This window comes from Bos indicus, chromosome 19, assembly GCF_029378745.1.
Source record: "Bos indicus isolate NIAB-ARS_2022 breed Sahiwal x Tharparkar chromosome 19, NIAB-ARS_B.indTharparkar_mat_pri_1.0, whole genome shotgun sequence".
Lineage (NCBI taxonomy): Eukaryota > Metazoa > Chordata > Mammalia > Artiodactyla > Bovidae > Bos > Bos indicus.
This window is the reverse complement of record NC_091778.1, coordinates 63,438,661-63,466,120: the sequence shown is the minus strand read 5'-3', so window position 1 is coordinate 63,466,120 and position 27,460 is coordinate 63,438,661. Positions and strand designations below refer to the sequence as shown.

Sequence of the window (27,460 nt, the reverse complement as noted above, 5' to 3'; positions counted from 1 at the left end):
GATGGGCAGGGGAAGAGTTAAGCTCTGGGCTGAGGCTTCGGGGCTCAATTTCTCTGTTTCCTGTTGATGACATTATTGTCTTCCTACAACCATCGACACATGTTGCTTTCATCTGTTTCATTTCAAGACATGAGCACACTCGCTGGAAACTATGCTTAACAGCTAAACTCAAAACATTTGGGTTTCCTGTCACTCGACTCTTGCTGGGACGCTGCACTCTTTGCTGGGTTGGTTTCTGGGTGGTGGCGGCGGCGGCCTGGGTTTTTCTCAGCCACCATATTTAACCCAGCAAAGCGTGGCTTCCTGGCTGGTTGCCGGGGGCCCATCTGTGGCTCAGGGGGCGCTTCCCGTGGTGGGGGTGGGGAGGCTGGGCTCACGCACCCCTTCGCGGAGGCTGCACTGTGTCTCCTCACCAGCTGCCCCCCCCCACCCTGCCCGTCCGGCTGGAAGATGGGCAGGTGGATTCTGCCCAGGCTCGCTGTGTCCTTGAGGTCCTCATGGCCTAGACCGTCTGAACAGGGAGGTGAACATGTCAGTTTGGACCCAAGGCCTCGGGGAACAAATAGGCCTGGCTGCCCTGGCATGAGCCTCCCCCTGGCCAGGCCTGGGATGGCAGGCGGCTGCTGGAAGCGGGCCAGCCGCATCTGGTTGGAATTGGGTTTGACACACATTTCCAAACCTGATCACAGCCCATCACCCTTCCCTGGGCTGGGGTGGCCTTGCCTGCTGACACGGTCTGCAGAGGGAGTGACCCTCCCGGCTCAAGGATGAGCCTGGAAGCTGGCCAGGGGTGACTGGCCTGCGCTCAGCATCCCCAGATCCAGCAGGCTCCCCGGAGCATCTCAGACGTTTTCCTGGGGGAGAGCAAGGCCTGATTCTCTAAGTCGAGGGAGGCGTTCACCTTGCTGTCTACACGGACTTCTATGTCCATCTCCTCCCTTCGCCCTCCCAGGAACAAGGTGGTTTAGCCCCACGTCATAGTAGAGAACGTGGAGGCTCAGAACCTGTGCCCGAGGCCCCACAGCTTCCCAGTGATGCGCTGGGGTTCGACCCCGCCCGGCCTCCCCCGTCGTCCTCCCAGCAGCCCGGGGCCCACCATCTGCCCCCAGCTGCCCCAGAGGGGGCCAGGGGCCCTTCCCTCCTCTCTTCCCTGCTTCGCCCACCCGGGCCTCTTCTTCCTACTGCATTTCAGCAGGAGGAAGCAAGCTCACAGGCGCTAGTGGTAAAGAATCTGCCTGCAGTGCGGGAGACGCCAGTTCAGTCCCTGGGTCAGGAGGATGCCCTGCAGGAGGGCACGGCAACCCGCTCCAGTCTTCTTGCCTGGAGAATCCTCATGGACAGAGGAGCCTGGAGGGCTCTGGTCCAAGGGGTCAGAGTCAGACACGACTGAAGTGAGTCAGCACACACGCATGTCACCGTCTTGAAATTTCTAAGAACTATTGCACAGGGGATGAATTTGTGTTTTCTGCTGTAGCAGGTTCCGCCCTCTTACCTGTTCTGTAAAGTAGGCTGATAAAGGCAGTGGTTGAAGGGGAGAGGGGCTGCCGGGTGCCTCCTCCTCCGCGTCTCTCCCTGTGGACGTCTCTCCCCCGGGGCGGGACGGCGCCCCCCCCCCAATCTTTCCGGCCCTGCCGTGATCATCTCTGTCTCCGTGGACTCTGAGCTGAGGCCTCAAACATCCCGGTTGCAAGGACCAGACTCGGACGTCACAGTGGCTCCCGAGCCCTTGAGGCCTTTCACCAGAAAGGAAGCGGGCTCGGGACCCGTCTCTGGTCTATGGCGGCCAGGCCTCTTTAGGGCCCGGTTACTGCCCTCGGCCTGAAGGTCCTGCCGCCGCCGCCTCTGCGAGGGGAGATGGCGCCAAGGAGGGCACGACCCCGCCTGTGCTCGGCGGACGGACAGGCCTTGGAGCCCCTGGGGTCCCTGCGGCCCCGCGGGGTCCAGGCCTGACTCGGCCGCACCTGTGCTTACTGCACGGGGGTGGTCCCCCTGCCCGGGCCCCCAGGACCAGTGCCCTGGCCTCACACCCCGAGTGGGGAGAAGGCACTCCAGCTCTGGGTTGCCCTGCGGGTCTCCGTGACAGGCATTTCGCGTCCCTCATCTTGGCTCTCACAACATCCCGAGGCGGTGCGGTGCCCAGGACTGGAGCCAGGCAACAAACCAGAAAGGGCAGCTTGGCAATCTGTCGCTTCCACAGTGGTTATCGACCCTTAGCTCCACTGTGGACGGGAAAATGAGGCCTCGAAAAGATGGATAGAGAGATGATAGATGGATCCGTGATCGACGGATGGCTAGACAGGTGAGTGATAGATAAAAGATAGGTAGATAACATGATGGATGGACAGATAGTAGAGAGACTGAAGACAGAGGATTAATAGATAATAGAGAAACGGAGGAGAAGGCAATGGCACCCCACTTCAGTACTTTTTGCCTGGAAAATCCCGTGGATGGAGGAGCCTGGTGGGCTGCAGTCCATGGGGTCGCTAAGAGTCGGGCACGACTGAGCAACTTCACTTTCACTTTTCACTTTCATGCATCGGAGAAGGAAATGGCAACCCACTCCAGTGTTCTTGCCTGGAGAATCCCAGGGACGGGGAAGCCTGGTGGGCTGCCATCTCTGGGGTCACACAGAGTCGGACACGACTGAAGCGACACAGCAGCAGCAGCAGCAGCAGCAGAGAGACGGATGGGGCTTCCCTGGTGGCTCGGATGAAAGAATCCGCCTGCAACGTGGGAGACGTGGGTTTGATCCCTAGGTTGGGAAGATCCCCTGGAGGAGGGCATGGCAACCCACTCCAGTATTCCTGCCTGGAGAATCCCATGGACAGAGGAGCCTGGTGGGCTACAGTCCATGGGGTTGGAAAGAGTCAGACTCGACTGAGCGACTAAGCACACAGATAGACAGATAGATAGATGGGTGGATAGAGAAGCAGATAGATGACAGATAATATTAATAGATGGATAGATAGATGAAGGGTGGATATGGCTTATTCAAGGTCTCAGCTCGACAGTGGTGGGTCAGGATTTGAAACGGGATTTGCCTTCCTGACTCCCGAGTCCAGTGTGTGTTGTTGCTTCTTACCCCGACTCCTCTGGTCCTCCCTTCATTCCACTGCGTTGGATTTGAGAGCCGTGCGAGGCTCGGTTTGCAGCTCTGGGGGCTCATGGAGGTCAGGCCGTCCTGATGAGCAGCCCTGGACAGACCTAGCGCCCTGATATGCTGGACACAGCCGGCACCGGCCGCGTGCGGAAGGTGGGCAGTGGCAGTCTGCAATCGGGAGGCCGTGACTCCCTGCCTCTTTGTGAGCCCGTGTCCCCAGTTTCCCCTGCCTTGGGCGCCCCTGGGGAGGCCCACCTCAAAGAGCATGTTTATAGGTGAGACAACTTCTACACCAGGAGGTGAAATTTTATGGGGCCAGGAACCCCGGGCACAGCGCACGCAGAACAGACAGGTGGGTTGGCGGATGGAGACGAAACAGCCAATGAGGGCCCAGCGGACACGGGGGGCGGCCCGCCAGGCCGGGTCCCCTCGGGGCACATGCGCCTCCTGACCCGGCTTTGGGGCAGTTGTTCAGTTGCTGAGTCTGACTCTTTACGCCCCCAAGGACTGTGGCCCGCCGGGCTCCTCTGTCCACGGGCTTCTCCAGGCACGTGCCCCCTCCAGGGGATCTTCCCGAGCCCGGGACTGAGCCCACGTCTCTTTGGGGTCCTGCACGGGCAGCTTCTTTACCACTAGCGCCACCTGGGGAGCCCCAGGGTCCACCCACTCCTGGGGAGACTGCAGGGTTCAGGCTCCCCGCCTCTGAGGCGACCGGAGCCCCCCCTTGTGCCCCGGCTTCTCCTGCCTGATAGCTGCACGAAGTACGGGAACGCGGCGCTGGGTCTCGAAGGGTCCCGCTTCCCTTCCGCTGTGCTGCACCCGGCGATGCCCACCCTCTTCCCGTCCTGGCTCCCCAGAACAGGCCCTTCTAGGGGGAGCTCCCCACCAAGGGCAGGCAGGCCCCTCCGTTGTCTTGTAGAGTTGAATGTTGACACCTTTCCTCAGGGAAATCCAGAGTCCGGCCACCCTAGGGCTGGCTAAGGGGTGGGCGAGGATGCCCCTGGTGGGTCAAAAGGTCAGAGCCCGGGGTGTGCTGGCCGGGGCCAGGGCGCTCTCAGGAAAGTCAAGCTTAGCTGAAGCAGCTGCGGGCCTGAGGAAGCCCACTGCCCCGAGGAAAAGGGCCTCCCCACGCCCGCCGACCCCCACCCCCCACCCCGGCAGAGCTCGCTCAGGCCGGCCTTGTGGTCTTGGCCTCTAGAAACCGTCCTGCAGCGGGGGCTCCTCCGGGGGCCAAAGTCCCCCAGGAAGACGGCACACCCCTCCGCCCGCCACCCCACCCAGCGGGCAGCGGGCAGCCGTCTCACAGCTGCCCCCACACCTGGCCCAGGGGCCGCAGGTCTCCCCCTGACCTTGGAACAGAGGCAGGGGCAGGGTGGGGCCCCTCACTCACCCCCTTCCCGTGGCTGAATTTTCTGGCCCCCAAATCAGGCCACCAGGCGTTGATCACTATCTGATTTGTGAATTGATGGATTCATGTGAAACGTTCTGATCTTCTTGAAAAAAAGTTTGTCAATTCTGCAAAAAAGACATACTCCCTTCGGGGGAGGGGAAGCAGCAGTATTATCAGCTGGGAGCCGGTCCTCTGGCCTCTGCTGTGACGCTGGTGGCATCTTCTCGGGGTCTTCTTGTCTGATGCGCTGGCCAGCACAGTGTGTTTGTGCCACTTAATTTTTTCCTGGCGTTTTCTAAGCGTTGGGGTGGTTCTTTGGTATTACCAAGACGGACTTCACACTTTCAGTACATTAGTGTGACTTGTTCTGTGCTGAAGTTATGGGGCAATGGTTATCCAGAGAACATTAGTACAGGAGTGAGGTTCAGTTCTCACATTTTAATTTCTGGGTGGGATACTAATGTTTTTTGCTAAGAAGCCATTGGGTAAGCACAGGCATACCTGATGTGCAGGTCATTTCTCCGTGTCTGTTCAGGGGACATCCTCTCATGGTTGATGGCGTTCAGTCGCTCAGTCTGTCCAGCTCTTTGCAACACCGTGGACTACAGCACGCCAGGCCTCCCTGTCCATCACCAACTCCCGGAGTTTACTGAAACCCCATGTCCATTGAGTCGGTGATGCCATCCAACCATCTCATCCTCATCTCATCAATAGCTGTCCTGACTCAGGACTAAAGGCTGGACCCTGGCGAGGGCACTTCTGAGACCGGCGTCTCGGTCCAGGCGGATGGTCCCCAGTTCCCTCCTTTACTACCACCTCTGTCTACATTTATCAAGTCCTGACTTGGTGCCTGGGAGGGGCTGGGCTGAGGGATGCGAGTGTGCTAGAGCATGGCCCCTGCATCCTGGGTCCGTGGCTGAGTGGGCCGACCCGGAGGAGGTGGGGGTGAGTTCTGCTCCAGGTTGCCACCGGCGCCATGACCACGGGAGGAGGTGCTCCAGTCCGGGGAAGAGGGATCAGGCCTAAAGAAGCCGGAGGGGCGGCTGGCCGGCAGGGGAGTCCTGTGAGGAAGGGGAACGGAAGCTCCGTGTGAGGCGGACACGCAACTGGAGGCCAGGCCGGCCAACCACCCCGTGGCCTCGCACAGGGTTTTGGGCCTGAACGAAGGTCATGTGCAGCCGGGGTTGGAGGGGGATCTGAAGGTGGGAAGGACACAGTCAGCTGGAGAGCGCCTCGCACTCTCTTCGCAGCATCACCTAAGGGCCCCAGGCAGGGACTGGAAACCACAGGCCCGGAGGACAGTTAGGTAGGACATGCTGCTGCTCCTGGCAAGAGAGAAGGGCCAAGCCATGTGGTAGTGGCAGATACGGGGAGAAGGTCGTGACTGGGGGAGATTTTAGGAGACAGAAGCATCAGGGCTGGACGCTGGGTGGGCGCACGTGAGGGAGAAGAGCTTGGACTGGCCCAGGTTTCGCTCGGAGGCGGCAGAGGACGCGGGGTCACTGCCTGACAGAGGCCGCCTGGCTTCTGCGAGAGACAAAGGTGGTTCCATTTGAACGGTGTTAAATTCTAGCCATCTGTGGCCAGTGGTCCAGGATCGGGAGGATGAAGGAGGCTGGTGAAGAGGTGGGGCTGGAGGGCTGGGAGGCCCTGATCCCTGGAGAGATGGGCTCGGAGGTGTGGATGGAAAGAGGAAGACACCCGACAGGGAGGAGCCCAGAAAGGGAGGCGGCCACTGTTAGAGGGTCGTCCCGAAGAAGCCAGCGGGACTTGAGAACTCCTTCAGGCGCGCACCCAGGAAGGCCCGGGACTCCCCAGGCAGGACGCCCCTCACCGGCTGAGAGCCCACCATGGGTGGGAGGGACACTGAGAGTGCAGGCGGGCAGCCTACCCCTGTAGACGCCTCTTGAAGGACAGCAGGCAGCCTTCTGGAGCCAATGCTCTGAGGCCCAGGAGGCAGGATGAGGCCCAGGAGACAGGATGAGGACCTGACGTCGGGAAGCCTCAACAGAAACAAATCCAGAACCTCCCAGGTGCTCCGGGGCAGCCCACGGCCCCGCCGAGCATCCCGGGCCACGTGGCCAGCCCTTCAGAGCCAGGGAGGCACTGAGCGTCGGGCAGAGATGCCGAGGACAAATGAAGAGACACTGACATGCAGGAACAAGGGGACTGATCTCAAGCCCGGGACAACTGCCCCTTCCAGCAGCTGTTTAAAGGGAGCAGGACGAAACTTCAGGGGCAGAAAACAAGAAGGCCCATGGAGGGCCGCTGCTCAGGAACACAGACCTATTTACTTACAAAGTTTCACGTGTTGCCAGTTGGAATGCTGACTTCAGGGACTTTTTTTTCCTATCTATCTTTCACTTCCTTTTCTGAAAACAGCTTTTGTGTGTGTGTATCTGCTGGACACTCAGGAGCCAAGAACTTCAAAAATCAGAACCTCTTTCTGGATTTGTTTGACTATGGATGGTCTCTTCTGGTGACAAGCTCCTGAAAGCCCATCTCCCTGAAAACTCCTGGTGGGATGCCAGCCATGACAGCAGTTTCTAGCTCCATTTATAGTAAATATTAAAAGCACCTGAAGGTAAATCAGATTAGGAAGTTTTAAATTATTGTTTGCTTTGTTGTTGTTTGTCTGACTCTTTGCAGCCCCATGGACTGCAGCATGCCAGGCCTCCCTGTCCTTCACTAGCTCCTGGAGCTTGCTCAAACTCATGTCCATCGTGTCAATGATGCCATCCAACCATCTCTGTCATCCCCTTCTCCTCCCGCCTTCAATCTTTCCCAGCATCAGGGTCTTTTCCAATGAGTCGGCTCTTTGCATCAGGTGGCCAAGGTATTGGAGCTTCAGCTTCAGCATCAGCCCTTCAGTGGATATTCGGGGTTGATTTCCTTCAGGATTGACTGTTTAGCTTAATTTCATTCTAAACTGAAGAGAATGAAGATGATCATTTTTATTAAAAATAGGTTTCTCCTCCAAACTGCTGGGGATGGGGCTGCCTAAGACCTCACTTTTTCGCCTGTGGCTTGAAAATCCCCACCTTGCCATTTCCACCCCCTCCCCTCCCGAGGGGGAGGAAGCAGAGCCCACTTTTTCCCACTCCCTTCCTCCTCCCAGACTCTGGGGGCTCCACCCCACCCTCCGCTGCACCCACCCCACAGAGTGGCCGTGGAAACACCTGTCACCACTGAAGGCTTGGCAGCATCGCCCAGGAGCCACGGAGGGAGCCCACTTCTGGGTCAAGGCTGCCCATTGGTTGGAGCCAAATGAATGTGCTTCCTTGGCATTTCCAGCTCAAGCCCAGCAATGATGCTTTAGGACCGCATTCCAAATTATTCTTACGTTGTAAAGTAAATTGTACTAATTAAGATGGCTGATGACTTTTTCGGCTTTTTTTTTTTTTTTGGTTATCACTTAAGTTCGTGATTTATTTCTTTTAACTTTATTGGGATATAGTTGACTTACAATGTTCTTTTCATGAAATGATATTTATCCGTCCTGTTACGGAAGCCAAGGACCCAGGGTGAACTGCCCAGGTCTGGTGACCACAGTGTGGAGAAGAGGGGATGGACTTGGGGGTTCTAGCTCAGCTTGGGAGTGGGCCAAGGAACCCGGGGAAGATCTCCCTTCCTCTTTGCTTCACTTTCCTCATCTCTTAAATGATGGGTTAGATTAGACCCCATTTTAAGGCCTCCCCTGGCTGGAAGACGCTGCCAAAGATATACAGTTGTTAGTTGCTGTCACGTCTGACTCTTTGCAACCCCACGGACTGTAGCCTGCCAGGCTCCTCTGTCCTTGGGATTCTCCAGGCAAGAATACTGGAGTGGGTTACCATTTCCTCCTCCAGGGGATCCTCCCAACCCAGGGATGGAACCTGTGTCTTCTGCACTGCAGGTGGAGTCTTTACTGCTGAGCCACCATGGGGTCTTAGTTCCCCAACCAGGGATCGAACCCGCAACCCCTGCATTGGACGCAGAGAGCCCTAACCACTGAACCACCAGGGAAGCCCGCAGCTGCTGCTGTTTCTCTGGGGTCCTGGGTACGAGGCCTCTGAGAGCTAGCCGACAGCACAGACCCCTTTGCGCCGAACCCTGCCCCTCTCCCCGGAGGACAGCAGAGGCTGGGGGTCCCCTCTGCAGGCACCCCCTGCTCGGTTTCCAGCCCCCTAGGCCAGAAGCCCCTAACTGGAGGGCATCACTGCTCCAGAGATGGGAGTTACTTCCCAGAACAGCTAACAGGCTACTGAGGAAACAGGGACTGCAGAGGCTGCCGTGGGTGTCCAGCGTGGTGCCTCCTCACAACAGCCTTTGGAGGGGTGTCCCCTCCACTTTACAAGTAAACACAGGGCCTCAGAGCAGCTGGGTGACCTGCAGTTTCTAGAAACATTACCTGCATGTCTCTCCACCCCCTCCCCACACAAAGCTGCATTGTCTAAGGTGGCAGTTTTCCAAAGAAATAAAAGACAGACAGAGTCACTGACTCTTCGAGAGCAATGTCCTGGGTCTGAGCTGCTCTGAAGTCGCAGCTGGTGTGACTTCCCCCTCTCTGCCCCCCCAGGAGGTTTTGTCTAGCTGACTCAAGATTGGAGATCTGGCCAGGTGCCTCACAGGGAGCCCTGCATTTTCTGGGATTCTAGGATTTCAGCCCGGTACCTAATTCCAGAAAAGAATTACTCTCTGCTTTATTAAACTTGTCTGTGCTTAGGCCAAGTGGGCTGTTGATCCTCCGTAGGGCTTGTCTTCAAAGCAGGGGCAGTGAGCATGTGCAGAAATCCATCACCTTGCTTTCCAGTTTCCAGGCAACCGTGCAGGATTACAACCAGTCACATGACGCTGCGGCTGCCAGGGAGAAGGGGAAAATGGAAAACTGTGCTATCTTGAGAAAGGGGCTGGGGAGAAGCAGGGCGCTTTGGCTCCTCCTCCAGAAATATCATCAACAAGTAGTCGGGGACCCGGGGGGCTTGAGGGGCTCCTGACTTCTGGGCCCTTGGCCCAGCCCCAGCGCTAAATGTACCACCAGGGGACAGGGCGGGGGAGCGGGGGGAGGCGCTGGCCCAAGGTGACCGAGCACCTGTTCTGGAAACCGGGCTCTCCAAGTGCTCACTGCTGAGAGCGCCAAGCGGAACCCGCCCTTGCTCCCGCGGCCCAGTCCTGGGCTCATAGGGAACAGAGGGCGAGCCCTTTGGTGAAAGCCAACCTGGGATGGTTGGGGCCAGGGGGTCGTGCAGGGTGGGAGGGGGTGGCAGCTGGGGGGGAGGAGAGCCACCCGTGAAGACTGAGTGCCCACCGCCTTTTAGAGCCTCCTCTTCCTGACCGCTGTTTATTTTGATTTTGGAGTTTGCACTCCCCCACATTGTGTGTGTGTGTGTGTGTGTGTGCGTTGTGCACACACACACGCACACACACACGCTGCTGTTGTTTATATTGTAGATGCTTATGGCAATGCATCCCCTTCCGCATACACTTCTGGTCCTAGATTCACACCCTCTGTGGTCGAAAGGCTCCTGGGAACCCCCGGACAGCTCCAGGCTCTCCTACGGTCCCCTGAGGGGGTGTGCAGCGTTCTGAAAGGCTGGCTTCCAGCGTCCTCACACCCAGCAGCAGCAGGTCCCAATCCAGAGCTAACTCATCTGGCCACTCTTGTTCACTGGTCTGCCCCAAAGTGGCCATGTGTTTCCTGGCCTTGGACCGCTGGCTTCACACCAGCCTGGCCACCTGGGAGGTGAGCCCGAGGAGCAGAGCGTGGACACAGAGAGGCAGGTCTTGGGGAGGGCAAAGCCCAGGCGGCTCAACCTGCAGGAGCTCTGGGCCCTGGTCACAGCCTGGGAGCATCTCTGCCGGCACAGCAGGTCACGGGACGCCCCCTCTTCCTCTCTCCCTGCAGAAACCTATGCAGTCAGAGAAACCTGTTTCTTGCGTGTTTTGAAGTCCTAAAGGCCTGATGAAGGTTCAAGGCCCCTCTGCATTGGGAAGGCTTTGCCCTCCATTCAATTCACTAAGAACGTAAAGTAAGAAACAGTAGAGGTGGAAAGCCAGTGCTTCGACGTCTGAGGATGCCAAGCTCTCCTCTCCCTTCTGCAGCAAGTCTGGGCTCCACCTTCGTGTTTTTTAAGAGGAGGAAAAATCAATTATTAGCTCATCATTTGAGAGATCCAATAGATGCGTAAATAAACAATGTTCTGGGTTTGTGGTATATTTTCTCATTATTCTAAGCGAGATGGTTGTTGGGTGGATGTTGGGGGTACTGAGAGGTGATGGTGGGGTGAGGAGTTTTCACTACGTTAGCACTGAGAGTCCATGGGGGAAAAGACATTCCGTGTCTGTTTAATATGCAACATCCGGAGAGTGGGGGATGCAGCTGATACCGAAAGATGGGGGTGTACCCGCTGGGAGGGTCCTGATGGCCAGGTTGGGAATGTGGGGTTAAAATCTGCAGGGAGTTGAGGCTGGCTTCCCAGGGAGGCGTCTGGGCCCACCTCCAGCCCCCAGGCCTCTGCAGGCAGATTCACACCATCTTCACACACTCACCGACCCAGGCACGCGGGGTCCTATCACAAGCACGCACGACTTCTGGTGCAGGCCTGCGTTCCTCCTACGACACTTAGCCGTCCACCCCCGGTCTAGCGCTCTTATCTTTATTTTTATTTTTTTACAAGCTTCTCTAAGCCCAAATTCCCAGGGAAACTTGTACAGAGGTAGAAAAGTGTTTGATGATAGGAAAAAAAAAAAAATCTGCCTGCTTGCAATTCTCAGAATGGCCAGGATGCTACAATAAACTGTTGCTTTCCCGAGCTGGGTGGACGGGGACAGGCTGGCGGAGGAAGCCGGAGCAAAAAGGACAGAGCACTTGAGAGGCGGAACCAGAACTCGGGCCGGGCGCGGGCGGCCGCGGGGGCCCGGCGGGGCGGGCCGGGCGCGGCCCCTTTAAGGCGGGCGGCGCGGGCCGGCCGAGCGCGGCGGGGATTGGCGCGGCGGGATCAGGGCGGCGGGGCGGGCGCGCGGGGCCGGCGGCGCTTTGATCAGGTCCTGGCAACTCGGTACCGCCGGGCGCCGGGAAGTGAAGAGAAGCGCTCGCAGCCATGAATCGCGGGGCCGCCCCGGGCCCGGGGCGCCCGGGTCCCCCGCCGCCGGCTGCGCTCTGAAAGGTGGGACGGAGGCGCGGCCCCGGCCGAGCGGCTGCCCCGCGGGCCCCCCGGGCCGGGGCCGAGGGCGCGCCCGGCGGCGTCGCGGGCGCCGGGGGCGGGAGGGGCTCCGGCCCGGCCGGGGGCGGGGGGGGCCGGGGAGGGGGCCGCGAGCCGGCCGGGCGCGCCGAGGGGCGGCGGGGGCCCGGGGGCGGCGCGGGCGCGCCGGGCGCTTACCTCCCTTTCAGGACCGTGCGCCGGCCCGCGCCTTTGAAGTGCACAGTGAGGTCCGCGGCGCAGTTTTTGTTGGAAGCGCCGGGAGGACGTGGGGTGCGCGGAGCGGCTGCTGGAAGCGGCGCCCGCGTCGAAAGCCCGGCCGGCGTGGCCGGGGGGCCAGGGCGGCCGCGGCGGGGCGAGGCCCACTCGGATCTTCCGCAGACGCGGGGCGGCCGGGCGCGCCGCCGCCTCCCTCGCCGCCGGGCTCCCCGCACTCCCTCCCCGGCCGCGCGCCTCCCCATGCTCCCCGACACCGGGTCCGGCCCGGGGGGGCCTGGGACCGCGGCGGCGAGCCGATCCGGGGGCCGGGGCCGGGGCCCTGCCCGGGGCGCCCGCGAGGTCTGGGCGCGGAGCGCGCGCGCGGACCCCTGGTGAGTGCGAGGCCGCGGCGGCGGGCGGCCCGCGCGCTTTGATGTGCCGGGCGGCCCTTTGAAGTGGGCAGGCCGGCTATTTCGGGGCGCGCTCCGGGCGGGCGCGCAGAGTGGTGGCGGGCGCGGCGCCCGGCGCTCCGGGGGGCTCGGCCGGGGTGGCGGGGGCCGGGCGGAGAGACTCGAGCGATCGGTGGGGGCGGAGCGGGGGCAGACCCCCCCCCTCCCCCGGGGGTGTCGCGCCGGGGCGGCGCTGGGTAGGAGTCGGGGTGCGAGAGTGCGCCGGGGCGCCTTTGGGAGGTGGGATGAAAGGGCGGCGGCGCCCCCTCCCCTCCCCCGCCCCCTCCCGCCGCGCTCTCCTCCCCTCCCCTCCTCCCCTCCAGCCCCCGGTCGGCGCAGAGGGGCCCCGATCGCCGGCCGAGGCTCAGTCTGCGCGCCGGAGCGGCCCGAGCCCGGGGCGCCTGCGTTCCCCGCGTCCCTCTTGCCGCCTGCCCCGCGCCCCGGCCGCCCCGGCCCCTCGTGCGGAGAGGCCGAGCCTCCGCGTCGCCATTGCTGGACCGGCCGCCGCGTTCCGGGCTTCTCTGTGGGCGCCTCCGACCCGCGCCCGGACTCGGGGCTGCGAGCGCCTCCCGGGGCTCCGGACGGTCGGGGTGGACCGGGGCCGGGGGACGAGCCGGGGTGGGTGGGGGGCGCTCGACAGCGATGAGAGCCGGCCCTCGGGCCCCCTTCGTCTTCCAGGTAACGGGGCCGACCCCCTTCCCCTCCGCCTGGGCAGCGCTGCGCTACTGGCGGCCTGAGGCCCCGCGCGGGGGCCCCGCGCGCCCACCCAGGGCCCCCAGCCTCCGGTTCGGTGTCGCGCCCACCCGCCCCCCCAGCCCTCCCCTCCGCTCTCCCGAGTTTGATCCTTCCCATGCTGGGGTGAGCGGCTGCTTTATTGGTTAGATAAGACTTTTTGCTTGTGGAAAAAAGAGGCTTGAGGTCAGCAGAGTTTGGGATTCTTGGCACAGGCGGTGGTAGCGTGAGACGGTTTCTGATCCGGTTTTGTAGGGTTTGCGGCTCCGGGGGGGCGGGGGGCAGGGGGCGGCGAGTCCTGAGGCTTCTCCGCTCTCTGGCAAAGTTGAGAGATCAAAGCCTTGTCTGAGTGAGTGGATTTCTGGTTTCGGGGAACCGGGAAAACCGAGGTGTAGACTGAGCCGGATTCTTGGCGGGAGGCGGGGCGCAGCGAACGTTTCCATCTGGGGGTGGCGCGGGGTGGGGGGGGGTGGTTCCAGCTGGGAGTCCGGGAGCCCATCCCTCCCTGTGCTGGGCGGGCTGCTTGCTCGGTCGAGGCTCTTCTGAATTTTTAAGGAGTGGGAAGGGGTAGGTGAGGGGATGGGAACCAGATGCCGGGGAAGGGCACGTTTGGAGCTCGAGTATCTGTGCTGAGAGCCGCGTGGGGAAATTGACCGAAATTGGTTTCACCTGCGCACCGCCCGGCGGCTCGGGGCGCGCGTCTGTGGAGTGGGTGCTGTCCCGGCGAGGGGAGGGGCGCGCCGGGCTGCCCTGCGCGCGCCGGGGCCGGGTGGGGTTTTGGAAGCCGGTGTCTTCCACCTCCCGGGCCCTCTGCCCCACCTCCCACCCTCCCCGCGCCCCTTCCCCGCCCCCGCCCCCAAGCGGGGAGCTCAGATTTCGCCTTTGAAAAAGCAGCGTCTGATACTTTAGATGAGCACCTCGCAGATAGCTGGGTTGCTTGATTTGAATTTGAGGAGTTGAAAAGCCTGTTTACTTTCTTGCTTTGATGTTGGGTAGATCTGGTTTTGATTATATCAATACCCTTTTCTCTCTGCCTCCCCCACCCCCTTCCTTTTCTTCCCAGAAAGGAGGCTCAGATGAGTCCCTGCTGACTTGAGAGAGAAAGAGAGACCACGCTGATTGCTGGGAGGAACTGGAAGAAGAAAAAAATTCCTAAACTCAGCGAGAAGAAGGCACTCGCCATGAGCAGTGCTGTGCTGGTGCCTCGGCTCCCAGACCCCAGCAGCAGCTTCCGCGAGGATGCCCCGCGGCCCCCAGTGCCCGGGGAAGAAGGGGAGACCCCACCGTGCCAGCCGGGCGTGGGAAAGGGCCCGGCCACCAAGGCCTCGCCCGTCTCCCCCAGCGCCCGGCGGAACGAGGGCGGGCTGGGGGAGCCGGAGGGCCGGGCGTCCCCGGATTCCCCGCTGACCAGGTGGACCAAGTCTCTGCACTCCTTGCTGGGCGATCAGGACGGTGCTTATCTCTTCCGGACTTTCCTGGAGCGGGAGAAATGCGTGGATACTTTAGACTTCTGGTTCGCCTGCAATGGATTCCGGCAGATGAACCTGAAGGATGCCAAAACTTTACGAGTAGCCAAAGCGATCTACAAAAGGTACATCGAGAACAACAGCATCGTCTCCAAGCAGCTGAAACCTGCCACCAAGACGTACATTCGGGACAGCATCAAGAAGCAGCAGATTGACTCAGTAATGTTCGACCAGGCCCAGACCGAGGTCCAGGCCGTGATGGAGGAGAACGCCTACCAGACGTTTCTGACGTCGGACATATGCCTCCAGTATGTGGGGAGTGGGGGCGAGAACCCAGCTTACCTGAGTCAGGGAGGCCTGGGCAGCCTCAGGCTTGTGTGTGGCTACCTCCCCACCTTGAATGAGGAGGAGGAGTGGACTTGTGCCGACTTCAAGTGCAAACTCCCCCCCACTGTGGTGGGCTTGTCCAGCAAGACCCTGAGGGCCACAGCCAGCGCGAGGGCCATGGACACCATCGAAAGCGGATACAGGTAAGCCCTGGGGTGGACGGGGGGGTGGGAAATGAAGTGGGCTCTGCAGATGTTTTGAGTTAAGGAGGGTGGATGGATGGATGGTCAGATGTGCTGCTGAGGCTGACAGAGGTCTGTCTTGCACTAGGACCGCTGGCCACGAACCCTTTGATCTGGCTTTCTGTTGTTGAAAGGAGAGGAGAGGGATGCACGCACAGCTAAATACTCGGAGTCTCCCAGTGCCGGCTGCAGACAGTGGCAGCAGAATGCCTCAATGTGGTTACTCATTATCCTGCACCAGTCTTAGAGGGGCAGCGAGGAGAGTCAGTCAGACACTAAGCGCCGGTTTGGGAAGGGGTCACTCAGTGGTGAGGAGTGAATGCTGGCGGAGCTGGCGGCCCAGGTGGTAGCATGTGTGCCCAGACCACGGGGGTAAGTGGGATCGTTTGAACTTTCATGTTAAGAGCCAGCAGCTGGCTTAACAACTGGGCTTGTGGTTCTTTATGGAACGAGATGTGAACCCTGCGAGGAATCCTCCAGAGGAGGCAGGGACCTGTGACTCCCCAGTGAAGGGTCCTGTGCTTTTAGAACCTGCTGCTGGGTCTTACATGCTTGCTGCCCTGGGGGCAGACCCCGGTTGGTGCCTGTGTCGCTCACTGCTGATGGAGAGGGGGTTCTGGCGGGAGAGGACTTGGGCCCTGGACTGCCTTCTCTCTTGGAGGCTTGGAGGACAAGCAGTTCTTTATAGAACGGCCAAGTCTTAAGATTCTTGACCTTTGGAGGCAACTTCAGACCTCCTGTTGGAATGAGTTTTCCTGTTTCTCTCTCTCTCTCCGCTTCCAAATATCCAAAGAGAATGAGCCTCTGAGTTCCAGGTTGTTTCTGATGGCACGCGGGGGAGGGGCCGGCCGCTGGGCTGCTCTTGGAGCAGCTTATCGCTGACCCTGTGGGAAGGGGCGTGCGACCTGGCTGCTGTCTCTGGAGGTTGCCTCCCTCTGTAGGGTCCGGCGGGCCTCGGAGGGGCGGGGAGCCGGGTCTGAGCCAGGAAGCTGGTGGTCCGGGGGTGGTCCTGCTGGGAGGGAAGGGTGGCGTTGGCACCGCCAGGGGGCGCTCCTGTGGCTCTGCGAGCTGGTCTCCCGGGCGGACATCTGGTCCACCACCGCCTTCGATGGGACCTGACTGGCTTGTCAAGGGCTCCAAGGATCATCGGAACCGAGTTGTTTCAGCATCTTTAAGCTATGGTTTCGGGCTGTTTGGAGAAAGATGCTGGCTCTGACTTCTGGGGCTAGCAGCTCCAGGCCACCTGCCACCCCTGCCCGTTCCGTTATGCGGATACTTGGGGAAAGCCCCGCCGGCCTCCGTGCCCTCCAGGCTGGCAGCGGTCGCCGAGGCTACTTAAGGCCTGCGGTCAGGCGGCTTCTCAGGGGGCCTTGAGACAGTGGGGCTTCAGTGTCCCCCCGGGGTCAGGGCCCAGAGCGCCACCTTTGTAAACCGCGCCCTGGCTGGTTTTGGAGCCATTCGGGCTCCGGGGCGGGACCCTCCTGGGACCCTCCCCTTTGTGGGTGGGCAGTCGGGACCCCGCCCCCTCCCGGCCCAGCCTGGGTGTTTCTACCAGGATTCAGCTTTAACGGGGTGTCTGCAGGCGAGCATCCTCCTTTGTGTTTCTTCCGAGCCTCTTGGGTTGGGGTTGGTGGGTGCTGTTCATATGTAAATGACACCTGTTCATTGGCCCCCTGGGTTTCCTACTAGATTCCTGCCTGACGTTGTCCCCCTGTTGGGTTGAGAGGCTGGTACCTTACCTGGACTGCAAGTCTTACCTGGGCATTGTCAAAGAGGGATTAAGACCTACCCCAGTCTTTTTTTTTTTTTTAACGTGCAAGATACTCAAGGGTGCCTGCGGTGTGTTAGGAGCTGCACCGAGCTGTTCACAGGCCTGAGGTGCAGCCCTGACCACCTCTTCCCACCTGGGCTGAACTCTTGCTGAAGCTGAGAGGGCACTGTCCCTTCTGCTGATGTCACAGGTTGCTGTTAGGATCAGAATAATGAACAGGAAAGCCCTTTGTAAAGGGACATGGTTTGAACAGACATAAGGCATTATAATTAGCTTGATTTACTCATGCTCACTGTTGGCTGTGTGAAAAGGGCAACCAGGTTCAGGTCTCACTTGCAAAGAGTGAGCCTTGAGTCTTAGCCCGCGTCCACTGTGAACCTCTGAAGCAGTTTGTGTCCTTTCGGGGGCTCTGAAGAGCTCCAGTACCTTAGTCCTTTATGTCTCAGTGCAGAAAAGAACTCAGATGCAATGTGACAGATACGAAGTGACTTGTTAGAATAGGACGCTTGTGAGGTTTACAAGCAGGCAGGCAAAGGGGTGCCATGGCCCAAGAACTCACTGGGCTACAGTTTTATGATCACGGAAAAGTGGGGAGGGGAGAAGAGATTCTGTGACTCGTGAGCAGACGTCATGCTTCCAGCCTCAGCTCCTCCAGGTTGAGCAGGGGAGTTTTATGGTCCCTATGTGGTCAAGCCAGGTCCACAAATGACTGGTTTTTATTGTTCAGAGAGCTTGTCCTGGGGCTCATGAACTCACTGAGCTCCCGAGTAGGATGTGGGGCTCAGGGCAACCTTGTTTTACTGTTTGGGGGCACGACCAGGGCTTCTGTTGGTGGTTTTGTTGTGAAGCAAGCGTGCTTTGCCTTTCTGAGCAATCACTGACTTACAGGGGTCTCCCACATTTCTTCTCACCATCCCCTGTGGGGGTAACTATGTCATCACCTGCTCTGTCCCTTCACTCTGTGCCCATCGGTCTCAGGTGTCCCCTCCCCCGCCCCGACCTCCTGTACTTGTTGAACTTGTGTCCACGTTCCCAGCTAGTTCCTGGGATGTAGGGAGCGTCTCCAGCTCAAGTCAGCCTCCCCTCCACTGATGAAGCCAGGTCCCTGGCCTACAGACCAGCTTGATTTAGTCAAATGAAGGAGACAGGGAGCCCGAGTCCTGCTGAGGGCTCCCTGTCACCAGCTGCTGAGGAGCAGGCTTGGCAGCTGGATGCCAAGGGCACCAGCTGGTCCCCAAGCCCTGAGTTTACCTTGGGCACTCAGAGGAGCCTCACTTTCAAAGACTTGGTTTTTGTTCTTACTGATTTGGTTGGGTTTCATATTAAGGGGCTTCCGTGGTGGCTCAGACAATAAAAAATAACCTGCAGTGCAGGAAATGTGAGTTTGATCCCTGGGTTGTGAAGATCCCCTGGAGAAGGGAATGGTTACCCTCTGCAGTGTTCTTGCCTGGAGAATTCCATGGACAGAGGGGCCTGGCGGGCTACAGTCCATGGGTCACGAAAGGACACAAACTCATAGAAGAGGAGACGGTCCTCAGAGGAGGGACACGCACGCACATGCACACATGCTCCCTACCTCCCTGGAGGACGGCGGCCTGGTGGGGGCTGGCCTGGTGCTGGGACGCCCTCTCGGTGGTCTCCCGTCTATCACTGGCTCCCCGGCCTCATGGCCTCACGGTACATCAGGGGCCCAGCAGGTGTCCCCTGCCAGCTGCCAGTGCTTCCTGTCCCCCCTAAGCCATCACCGATGGGGCCCGTTTCTGTGGAAGCCACTGGAGTCCAGCTTGGCCTCAACATCATGGAAGAACATGACGCCCGAGGGAGGCTGTGCTGGGAGCTGGCCGAGGGGGGCGCTGTGCCGACGCCCACCCCGTGCGCCTCGCCTGCGAACCTGGCCTCGCCCTCCACCTTCCCCACCTCCCTTAGAAGATGCTGCGGGAGGGAGCGGCCCCTTCTGGGTGGGGACTTGGTGAGGAAATCATTAGAGGGCTTCTGAAAAGAAGAGCCTCAAACGCACAGCCTTAGAAGCCAATGCCTTTGAAGGTGCGCTGTTTTGAGAGGGGCCCCAGAAAGGGGTCCCAAAGGCCGAGTCTGCTCTCTCTGTGTATGGGCCTGGCCCTGGAGTTGGGGGTGGGGATGGGACCCCAGGATCGCAGGAGATAACAGATAAGACCAGGCCGGGGGCATGCGGAGCAGGGTCCCAGGGGCCTCTGCCCCCTGACTGCCGAGGCCCTGTGCACCCTGAAGCCGCAGGCCTGGGGGTGCCCAACGCAAGCCCTGTCCCGGCCTCTGCTCTCTGGAGGAATAGAAGGGGCTTGCAGCAACTAGGAGCACCATGGCCCTGAAGAAATAATCCGCATCTGGGTACAATTACTGTAGCCTGGTTGAGTTTCTTTGTTTTTTTTTTAAAGCGATCACAAGAAAGGATTTCTAATTCATTTTCTCCAAACTTTGTGGAGATCTTGACAAAGTTCTGGGTTTTTAAAAAGAAAAAAGAAAAAATCAAGTCTGTGTCTCTCCCTAGGACTCTCCACCTTCCTCTGAGTCATCTTGTGATGATGGAAGGAAAATCCCTGTACTTCACTACAGGGACTGAGCGAAGAGCAGTACATTCCACGTGTGATTGCTGGTGGCACAGTAGCCGTCTGTGTTGGGAGGGAGGGAGCCCAGTTTATTTTGGGGCCCCGGTGTCTGGCCGGGAGCGCAGAGCGGTGTCCGCACGCAGCGTCTGCGGGAGGCACCTTGCTCTGCTGGGGGGTCTCAGTCACGCCGTCCCTGCCGTGCGGTTGCAGCCCTCACCTGGTGATGCAGATGTGTGAAGACCGCAGAGATAGCAACACGGGATGGGCAGGGGCACAGAGGCTATTTAAGCCTGTTTGGGCTTTTTTGATCTCTGTGGTACACCTCTTAGATGAAAAACCCGTTCAGCAACCGTGTCCTAGGTCCTTAAAAAAGGGAGTGTGGACAAAGCTGTGAGCTTCAGCCACGAGCCACACGCCGGGCAGTGCTGGGGGGTGGGCGCCGGGGAGGCAGACGGGCCGGCCCTGCTCTCAGGGGGCTTGTCACCTGCACACGCAGGACAGGCCTTCAGGAGGGAAACACACCAGCGCTGTGCAGTCACCCTGATAACCCTGCCCGAGAGCGCCTTGTGTTTGCTGCTGGGTGGTTTTCTGGAGAGTTAGCATGACCCCAGTAAAGTGCCCTCTTACCAGGACCCCTGTAAACAGCGCCCCCTTACCAGGACCCCTGTAAGCATCGCCCTTGGAAGGTGTTTCCAGCCCGGGGCCAGTGGCTATCTGAACCACACGTTGTTTGAGGTGGACCCCATTTCCGTGGAGGCTGTGACACCCAGCTGGCTGGGAGCTTCCCGGTTCCACCTGACGGAGCCCTTGAGGACCGTCATCTCCTCCATCCTTCTTGTTGCTCAGTCGCTCAGTCATATCCGAGTCTTTCAGGACCCCATGGACTGTAGCCCTCCAGGCTCCTCTGTCCATGGGATTTCCCAGGCAAGAATGCTGGAGTGGGTTGTGATTTCCTCCTTGAGGGGATCTTCCCGAACCAGGGATCAAACCTGTGTCTCTCGCATTGGCAGGCAGATTCTTTACCACTGAGCCCCCTGGGAAGCTCCATCCTGCTTTGAGGCAGGGGCCTGTCCAGGAGATTGGAGCTTGGGGCCACCTGACCACGGGGAAGCATTTTCTTCCACTCCCCTCCTGTCCCGCCCGTAGTGGAGACACGGCAGAGTGTGTCTCCTCGTGAGTGCTCGCACCAGCCACCCCTCGCCCGCCTCTGCTCTGGGAGGACCATGGGCCTCTCGTGGGCGGTCCCCTCCTCCCTCTTCCTCCTGCCCTGCTGTCTGGAAATGCCACACTGGAGACATGGACACCAGTTCCAAGTCATGGAGGATCCCCCGGCCTCCTGGCATCAGCACCGAGAATCCGGGCAAGGAGGGAGGGGCCAGGCCCCCCCACCCTCACAGGTGGGCCAGCGAGGCCGGAGCGGCGGGGCCAGGCAGGGTGGCCTGGCCCAAGGTGTCCAGTGGGCTCACGCCACACTCCTTGTGAGCACTTCCTGGTCGCTGCTCGGCCACCTGACGTTTCCGAGATCTGGCCTCGCTCAGTCCGGCAGGTTGGGGATCTCTGCTGCCATCAGCTCCTCCAGGACCTGATGTGGGCTCCACGTGGCCGCCCCGCAGAGCATCACCCCCACCTGGGGCTCCATCACTCCCTGGGGGGCCTTGCCAATGACTGGGTGGCAGACAGTCCTTGACCACCTCCTGTACTGGCGGGGGTGCGGCAGGGAGGAGATGGGACCCACCCACACTGAGCCTGAGCTGATGGTGGTGCTGGTTCAGTCACTCAGTCATGTCCAGCTCTTTGCAACCCCATAGACTGCAGCACACCAGGCTTCCCTGTCCTTCACTCTCCTGGTCTTTGCTCAAACTCCTGTCCGTTGAGTCACTGATGCCATCCAACCGTCTCATCCTCCGTCACCCCCTTCTCCTTTTGCCCTCAGTCTTTCCCAGCATCAGGGTCTTGTCCAGTGAGTTGACTGTTCCCATCACTGGTGGTAGCTCTTGGTTTCTTTAACGTTTTAAACTGAGGGCCGGGTTAGGCCCTTTATAAGGTCTGTTCTGCTGTGAAGTGTTACAGCGCTAAGTGTCACTTGTCTGCTTTAAACTGAGGGGTCGGGTTAGACCCTTTGTAAGGTCTGTTCTGCTGTGAAGAGTTACAGCTCTAAGTGTCACTTGTCTGCTTCGTCGCTGCAGCCGGAGGGCAGGTCCCGAAGGCAGGACCCCCCACACACACCTTCATTCCAGCCCCGGTGCCCACCCTCCTCGGGGCTCTTCTGCCCAGCTGTGCAGCAGCTCCCTGCCCGCCCCCGACCTCAGTCTGACCCAGGCCCCCTGGATCCCACGGCTGCTGGGAAAGCCTCAGGCCTCTCCCCCACCCCGCCGCCACCCAGGGTGGAGGACCTGCTGCTGCGCTTCGCTTCCCTGGCCCCCACCCCCGTGTCCCATCCAGGGTCACCGGGCCCACCGGGCCCAGGGAGCATCCCCACCACCCCACCAGTTCCTCCACCGGGGAGCCCGGACACCCACCATGGGTCATTCGTCCTGGCTCTCACGCTGGAGTGTCTTTTGACACTGAGGCTAGTCCTGTGTGAAGAAGCAGAGAGACGGGCTGAGGGGGAGTCATCCGGATGGGTCCCACACCCACTGGCTGCGGTTCTGTGATCCAGGGCCCCCCGGGCACATCTGTGAAATGGGCACACGACCTCTTCACCCTGGTGGCCTCGAGGATCAGATGAGGTCGCGTATGTAAAGGGCTACCTCACTTCGTGGGCGGGGATGCTCCGTCTGCAGACTCAACTCCTCTGTCATCCGCTCGCCTCCCCTCCAGTAGCAGTCTCCTCTGGAAGTGTCCCTTGAGGACTCTGAGCCCCCCTGAGCCACCTCAGGTGCAGAGACGCCCCCTGCTCTCTCCCCAGGGCAGGTCAGTGGCTCCACGGGCCCCGTGAGCCTGTTCACTGCCCAGAGGGTCAGCGGGCCCTGGGCAGCAGGCGGGGGACTGTCCCAGGGTCTCCCGGGCGCCCCGGGCTGGGGCGAGAGTCGGGGTGCGAGCTGTGCCTTTCTCCGCAGGTCCTTCAGGAGGAGCGACCCCGTGAACCCGTACCACGTGGGCTCCGGCTACGTCTTCGCACCGGCCGCCAGCGCCAACGACAGCGAGATATCCAGTGACGCGCTGACCGACGACTCCATGTCCATGACGGACAGTAGCGTGTAAGCGCCTTCTGCTTTCCCCCCACGCGCCCGGCTGGCAGTGTGGCCCGCGGGAGCAGCGGGGCAGGGTCCTCGGCCGGCGTTGTGAAGCCCACCCGTGTCCGTGTGGGCGTCTGTTGGCTGGGACGGGAGTGAGCCGCCGGCGTGGCTCAGCTTTAATGCGGGAGGGTCCCTTGGGAGGCTTAGAGCCTTGAATGGGGATCGGAAGGTGTCTTCACAGAAGACACGTGAACTAAGGTAGACGGTTAAGGGCAGCGCCTGCAGGCTCCCTGAGTGCAGACGCCCCCTTCTGCTTGTCATTTCGCCACTTTCCCTGTGGGCAGAAGAGCTTGGCGGGTCTTGAATCCAGGTGTTGCGTCTGCAGAACGGACAGGTGGGAGGCAGGGGGCGCGGGAGGCTGTGTCTGGGCTCAGTGACAGCGGAGTCCAGAAGCCCGAGTGCTCCCCAGGCCGCTGCGTGTGATGCCCCCTCTCGGATGGTTCAGTTCAGCAAGTGCCAGTGTGGTGCCTGCTCTGTCGCTGGGCGCTCTCTCCAGAGTTGTCTCGGATCCTGGCTCTTCTGCAGATGGACAGCTGGGGCTCCTGAAGGCAGTCCCAGCCATCAGGGTGGTCAGATGAGGTCAGCGGGCCATGGGCAGGGTCATGCTTTGAGCTGGAGGTCGTTTGAGGTCGTGCAGTGGTGACTTCTGTGGACGGAGAACAAGGATGCTCTGTGAGTCTCAGGTGTGTGGGGGTGGGGCGGTGGCATGGACCAGACATCCCCATCTCCTGCCAACTTTAACGATTCTGATTCAAGAGGCTCAGAGGTGGAGCCCAGCTGGGAACCACCACTCTAGAGGTGGTCTTTGGAGAGTCTTCCTCACACGCTCTGGAGTAGAGTCTGCTAAGGGGGCCGCTTTCTGCAGGCAAGCCTGTGCAGCTGTAGTTGCTTCTGGCACACGTGTTTCCAGTCTGTCCCTTTGCCTTCCCAAGACTTCCCAGCTCTTCTTCCAGTTTGCTTGAAATGATCTGGTTTCCATTGGCCAGAGATCTGTTGCTTGGCCTGCGGCATGGAGCCAATTGAAAGGAAAGTGGACGGGTTGGTTTGAGACTTGACTGTTGAGTTTCCCGGTGGCTTTTATTGTATCACCTCAGATTCCCCCGTTAGTAAAAGGAGAGAGACGTTTAAGGTGAGATTTAATACAAGAATAGCTCTTTGGCTTGAGTGAAATGGAGAGAGGGAAGCCGTCATTCATCCAACATGAAGAGATGAGGGCTCTTACAGAGGTGAGGTTTCCATCGTTATTATACTTGGAAAGTACATATTTCTTAAAACAGTGTTTTTGCTCTCTCCTTATTAAATAGTATTAGACAAGATGTATTCTGTTTCTTGGTCCAATAATTAATCTGAAGTTCTGTTTTCATACCACGTTGTAATATGATCTCACAGAATTCAACATTGTATACGGCTTTCTGCCCCCAGGAGGCTTCCCTGGTGGCTCAGACAGTAAAGGATCTGCCTGCAATGCAGGAGACCTGGGTTCGATCCCTAGGTCAGGAAGATCCCCTGGAGAAGGGAATGGCAACCCACTCCAGTACTCTTGCCTGGGAACTCCCATGGACAGAGGAGCCCGGCAGGCTGTAGTCCGTGGGGGTCACAGAGTCAGACACGACCAGGAGACTGACGTTCCCACTTTCACACTTTCTGCCCCGAGAGGCACCGGTGCCTCCCCCGCCCCGAAAGCACGTCTCTTTCCTCTCGGCCACGCTGCTCCTGTCCTTCTCTGCCTGTGTGCTCGTTTCTAGCACCACTTTCCCTCTGGTTCTTAACTAGAGTGTGGATTGCATGGGAGTCAGTGTTACGTGTAAAACAGGAGTTTAAGTTGGGTCTGAATGAGGGTATTGAGTGAATCTCCTTAGTTAAACATAGTTGACTTAAGACTGTGAGGCTTCTATTTAGTTTTCTTAGAGATTATTTTTGGCTTGCCTCCTGCTCTGCGTCACTGAGGTGTTATTCTGGGTTTGGGATGAGGTAACTTGGGTGTAGTCCCCATACCTGGCTGAGCCTCACAAGACCCAATCAGAAAAACTGGCCACCGCTCATGGCTCTCAGATGGGGCAGGAAGGCCTGGTGCTCCTGTAACTGCTCCCGTCAGAGACAGAACTGAGGTCCAGCCCACAGGCCCCTGCCCTCAGCCTGCTCCCGCTCCCCCCATGAACAACCGCAGTAATAGGACCAGTTGACAAGGAGATCTTTGAGCTACCCTGAGTCTCTATTTATTAGTGACCACACAGCTTTCTTTTTTAATGACTTAGTGAAGCATTAGTTGCTCGGTCATGTCTGACATTTTGCGACCCTGTGGACTGTAGCCCACCAGGCTCCTCTGTGGACTTCTCCAGGCAGGAATACTGGAGTGGGTCCCTGTTCCATTCTCCAGAGGATCTTCCCGACCCAGGGATCGATCCCAGGTCTTCTGCGCTGGCAGAGCCGCCAGGGAAGCCCTAATGACTTGGGGCTGGGGTTGGGGGGAAGGTCTAACTCCTCCCCTGCCCCCTCTGCCCTCCCCCTCTTCTTTAGACCCTGCCCGGAAAGAAGGCATCCTCAGAGGTGACTTCAAAGCCCTTACCCTCCCCCACCTTTAGCTAAAGCGCTGTGTACTTAAGGTGCCCAGAGCTCAGGAAGAAGTGAGCTGTCCTGGGTCAGCATGTGGGCCAGGAAGGTCCGGGTGGGTGGGGAGGCTGAGGCGGACCCCTCACGCAGCAGCTGCTCTCTAGGTGCTCACAGTGGGTGCCCTGGGTCCCAGGTGGCAGGACCTCAAGGCAGGGTCTGCTCCCGCCTTGGCATGGCCCCCTTGAATGGGGATGAGTAAACCAGGACACCAAGGCTGAGGGTTGCGGGGGGCCTGGGGCCCTGAGGCCCACGCCCTGGAGCCTGCCTTCCTAAGGTCAGTGCTGGGGGCATGGGGCAGTGCGTGGCTCTGTTCGCCCAGCCTCGAGGGCAGCTTGCTGGGTGCAGCCATCCGTCCCCAGTTCCACGTTCTGATGCCCCTGGGCCCACAGTTCCCATCAGCGTGGGGCCGCCTCCCGCTGCCTACGCAGGGGTGCACAAAGGGTCTCAGGACGAGAGCTGCTCTGACGGGCGGGACTGGGCTTGGAGATCCTAGGGGTCCCGGGCCCATCGCCTTGGCAGACACGGAAAGCCCGCTGGGCGAGGCACTTTCTGGCCGCTGGCCCGGCGCCGGGCGGATCCCTGGCTGGGATTCGACCCTCTTCAGCTCGGCCAGTTGCGGCCCGGCACGGTGCGGAGCGCGGGGGATGAAAAGCTGAGCTGAGGCGCTTTCAGCCCATTGTCCACTTGGGGAAGCTCAGGGGTGAGAGGCAGCAGGCCCCTTTGAAATCTCCTCACACGAGTGAATAGGACCCCCGTAAAGCATGAAAAGGGCCCTGGCTGCTTCTCCAGGGCACAATAGCCAGCAAGGGATTGGCCGCCCTGCTGGGGGCTGGGGAGGGGCGCAGCTTGGGCTGGGGGGACGGGGGTCACGGGCCGCCTTCAATAGACTCCAGAAGGCTGGAGTTCATTAGACGCAAGCCTGGGGAAGCCTTGGTCTCATTTGCCACAGAACCAGTGAAGTCTGGGGACCTCTGCCTGAGGCTAGGGAGAAGTTGGGCTGGGCGGCCTTGCCCTGAGGGTATTCAGGGAGCCTCGGGGGCCAGAAGGCCAGGGCCTGCTGCCCACTGCTGGTTCCCCGCTAAGCAGAAAGTCCCATTAAAGATGGCTGGGGATTTGAGTCTTTGCACAGGCCTCTGAGAAGGCCATTTTACGAGCCTGTTGTTCCAAAACCTACATTCTCAGAAGAAATGACTTTTTTTAATCTTTTTTTTTTTTTTGAAAGTTAGACTCCCAGCCAAGTCCTCAAGCCCAGTCCTTGGGCAGAAGGATTGGGGGGGGAGGGTGGGCTGGATACACCAGGAGCAGTAGGTTCCTGCCACCCAAGTGTGGCCTCTCTGTTAGGAAGTGAAAGTCGGGAGGCCAGCGTGGAGGTGGCACCCTGACTTCTCTCTCTGCACAGAGCTGCTTCTGAAGTCAGTGTCTGCTCAGGGTGTCACAAAATCAGCCCGAGATGCATTTCTTGCAGAGGGTGGTCCAGGTCATTTTATTTATTTTTATTTCCTTTTATCTTATTTATGGGTTTATTCTGGTCCCCGGGGAAAGCGTCCGAGTGAACTTCACATAGTACCTTATCTTACAAACCAGCCCTTTGATGTTGGCTGTGATCAGAGGCCGCCCTCGGAGTGGTGGCCAAACGGAAATGCAAGTGGACACGTGTGCACGTGAGCCTGCTATTTCAAAGCTCCCGGAAAGCAACATTCAGGTTAGGCCGGGCACGGCCCAGTCAAAAGGCTAAGCTAATTGGCTCGGCTTAAATGGCAGCTAAGTGGAGTCCACACTTCAAAACCGTGCTCCCCAGAAACAGCTGGGCCCGGCAGCAGGCTCGCTAGCTAAAATGTTTATAATTAAAGGAGACTGTTCAGGGACCAAGACTTGGGCGCACATCAGCTCACAGTCCTGAGAAGCCAGGAAACTGATCACAGACTCTCATAGAGCCTGGATGAAAAGAAGAGAGGCCCCTTCTGGAATGAGGGGCTGTTTTGGTAGAAGATTCTTGGCTGTGGGGAGGAGGGGGGTGGATTAAAGCCACATTTCCCTGAAGGCGCCTGGTAAGCCTCTGAGCTGGGTTAGAAGCTCCCTTTTCTGCGCTGGCCACAGGTTTTCGCGCCGGCAACCAGACCCTCCACCTTCCCTGGGTGCAGGGGGCTGCTGGGTGCTGGTCGCAGGGGTGTTTCCA

At 59.6% G+C, this 27,460-nt stretch overlaps 1 protein-coding gene and 1 long non-coding RNA gene across 8 annotated transcripts in view; one reads left to right on the top strand and one right to left on the bottom strand.

The window, feature by feature from the left end:
- AXIN2 (axin 2) overlaps positions 1–27,460 on the top strand; it is a 67,643-nt gene that overhangs the window by 27,327 nt on the left and 12,856 nt on the right. For 3 of the 7 annotated variants that reach the window (XR_011562213.1, XM_070774238.1, XM_070774233.1), the window contains exons 1-3: positions 11,478–11,635; positions 14,111–15,043; positions 22,495–22,635. Coding sequence is in view for 6 of the 7 variants with exons in the window: in XM_070774238.1 (XP_070630339.1) it covers positions 14,229–15,043; positions 22,495–22,635 (956 nt within the window). In the remaining variant the exon portion in view is untranslated. Of the gene's footprint in view, positions 1–11,477; positions 11,636–12,022; positions 12,259–12,662; positions 12,994–14,110; positions 15,044–22,494; positions 22,636–27,460 lie in introns of those variants that run through there. The other 4 variants (XM_070774237.1, XM_070774235.1, XM_070774236.1 and 1 more) reach the window with 4 other exon arrangements.
- LOC139177670 (uncharacterized) lies at positions 9,148–12,021 on the bottom strand. Its single transcript, XR_011562214.1, has 2 exons — positions 11,849–12,021; positions 9,148–9,329 (listed from the first exon to the last, which is right to left on the bottom strand). It is a non-coding gene; the product is annotated as an uncharacterized lncRNA (long non-coding RNA).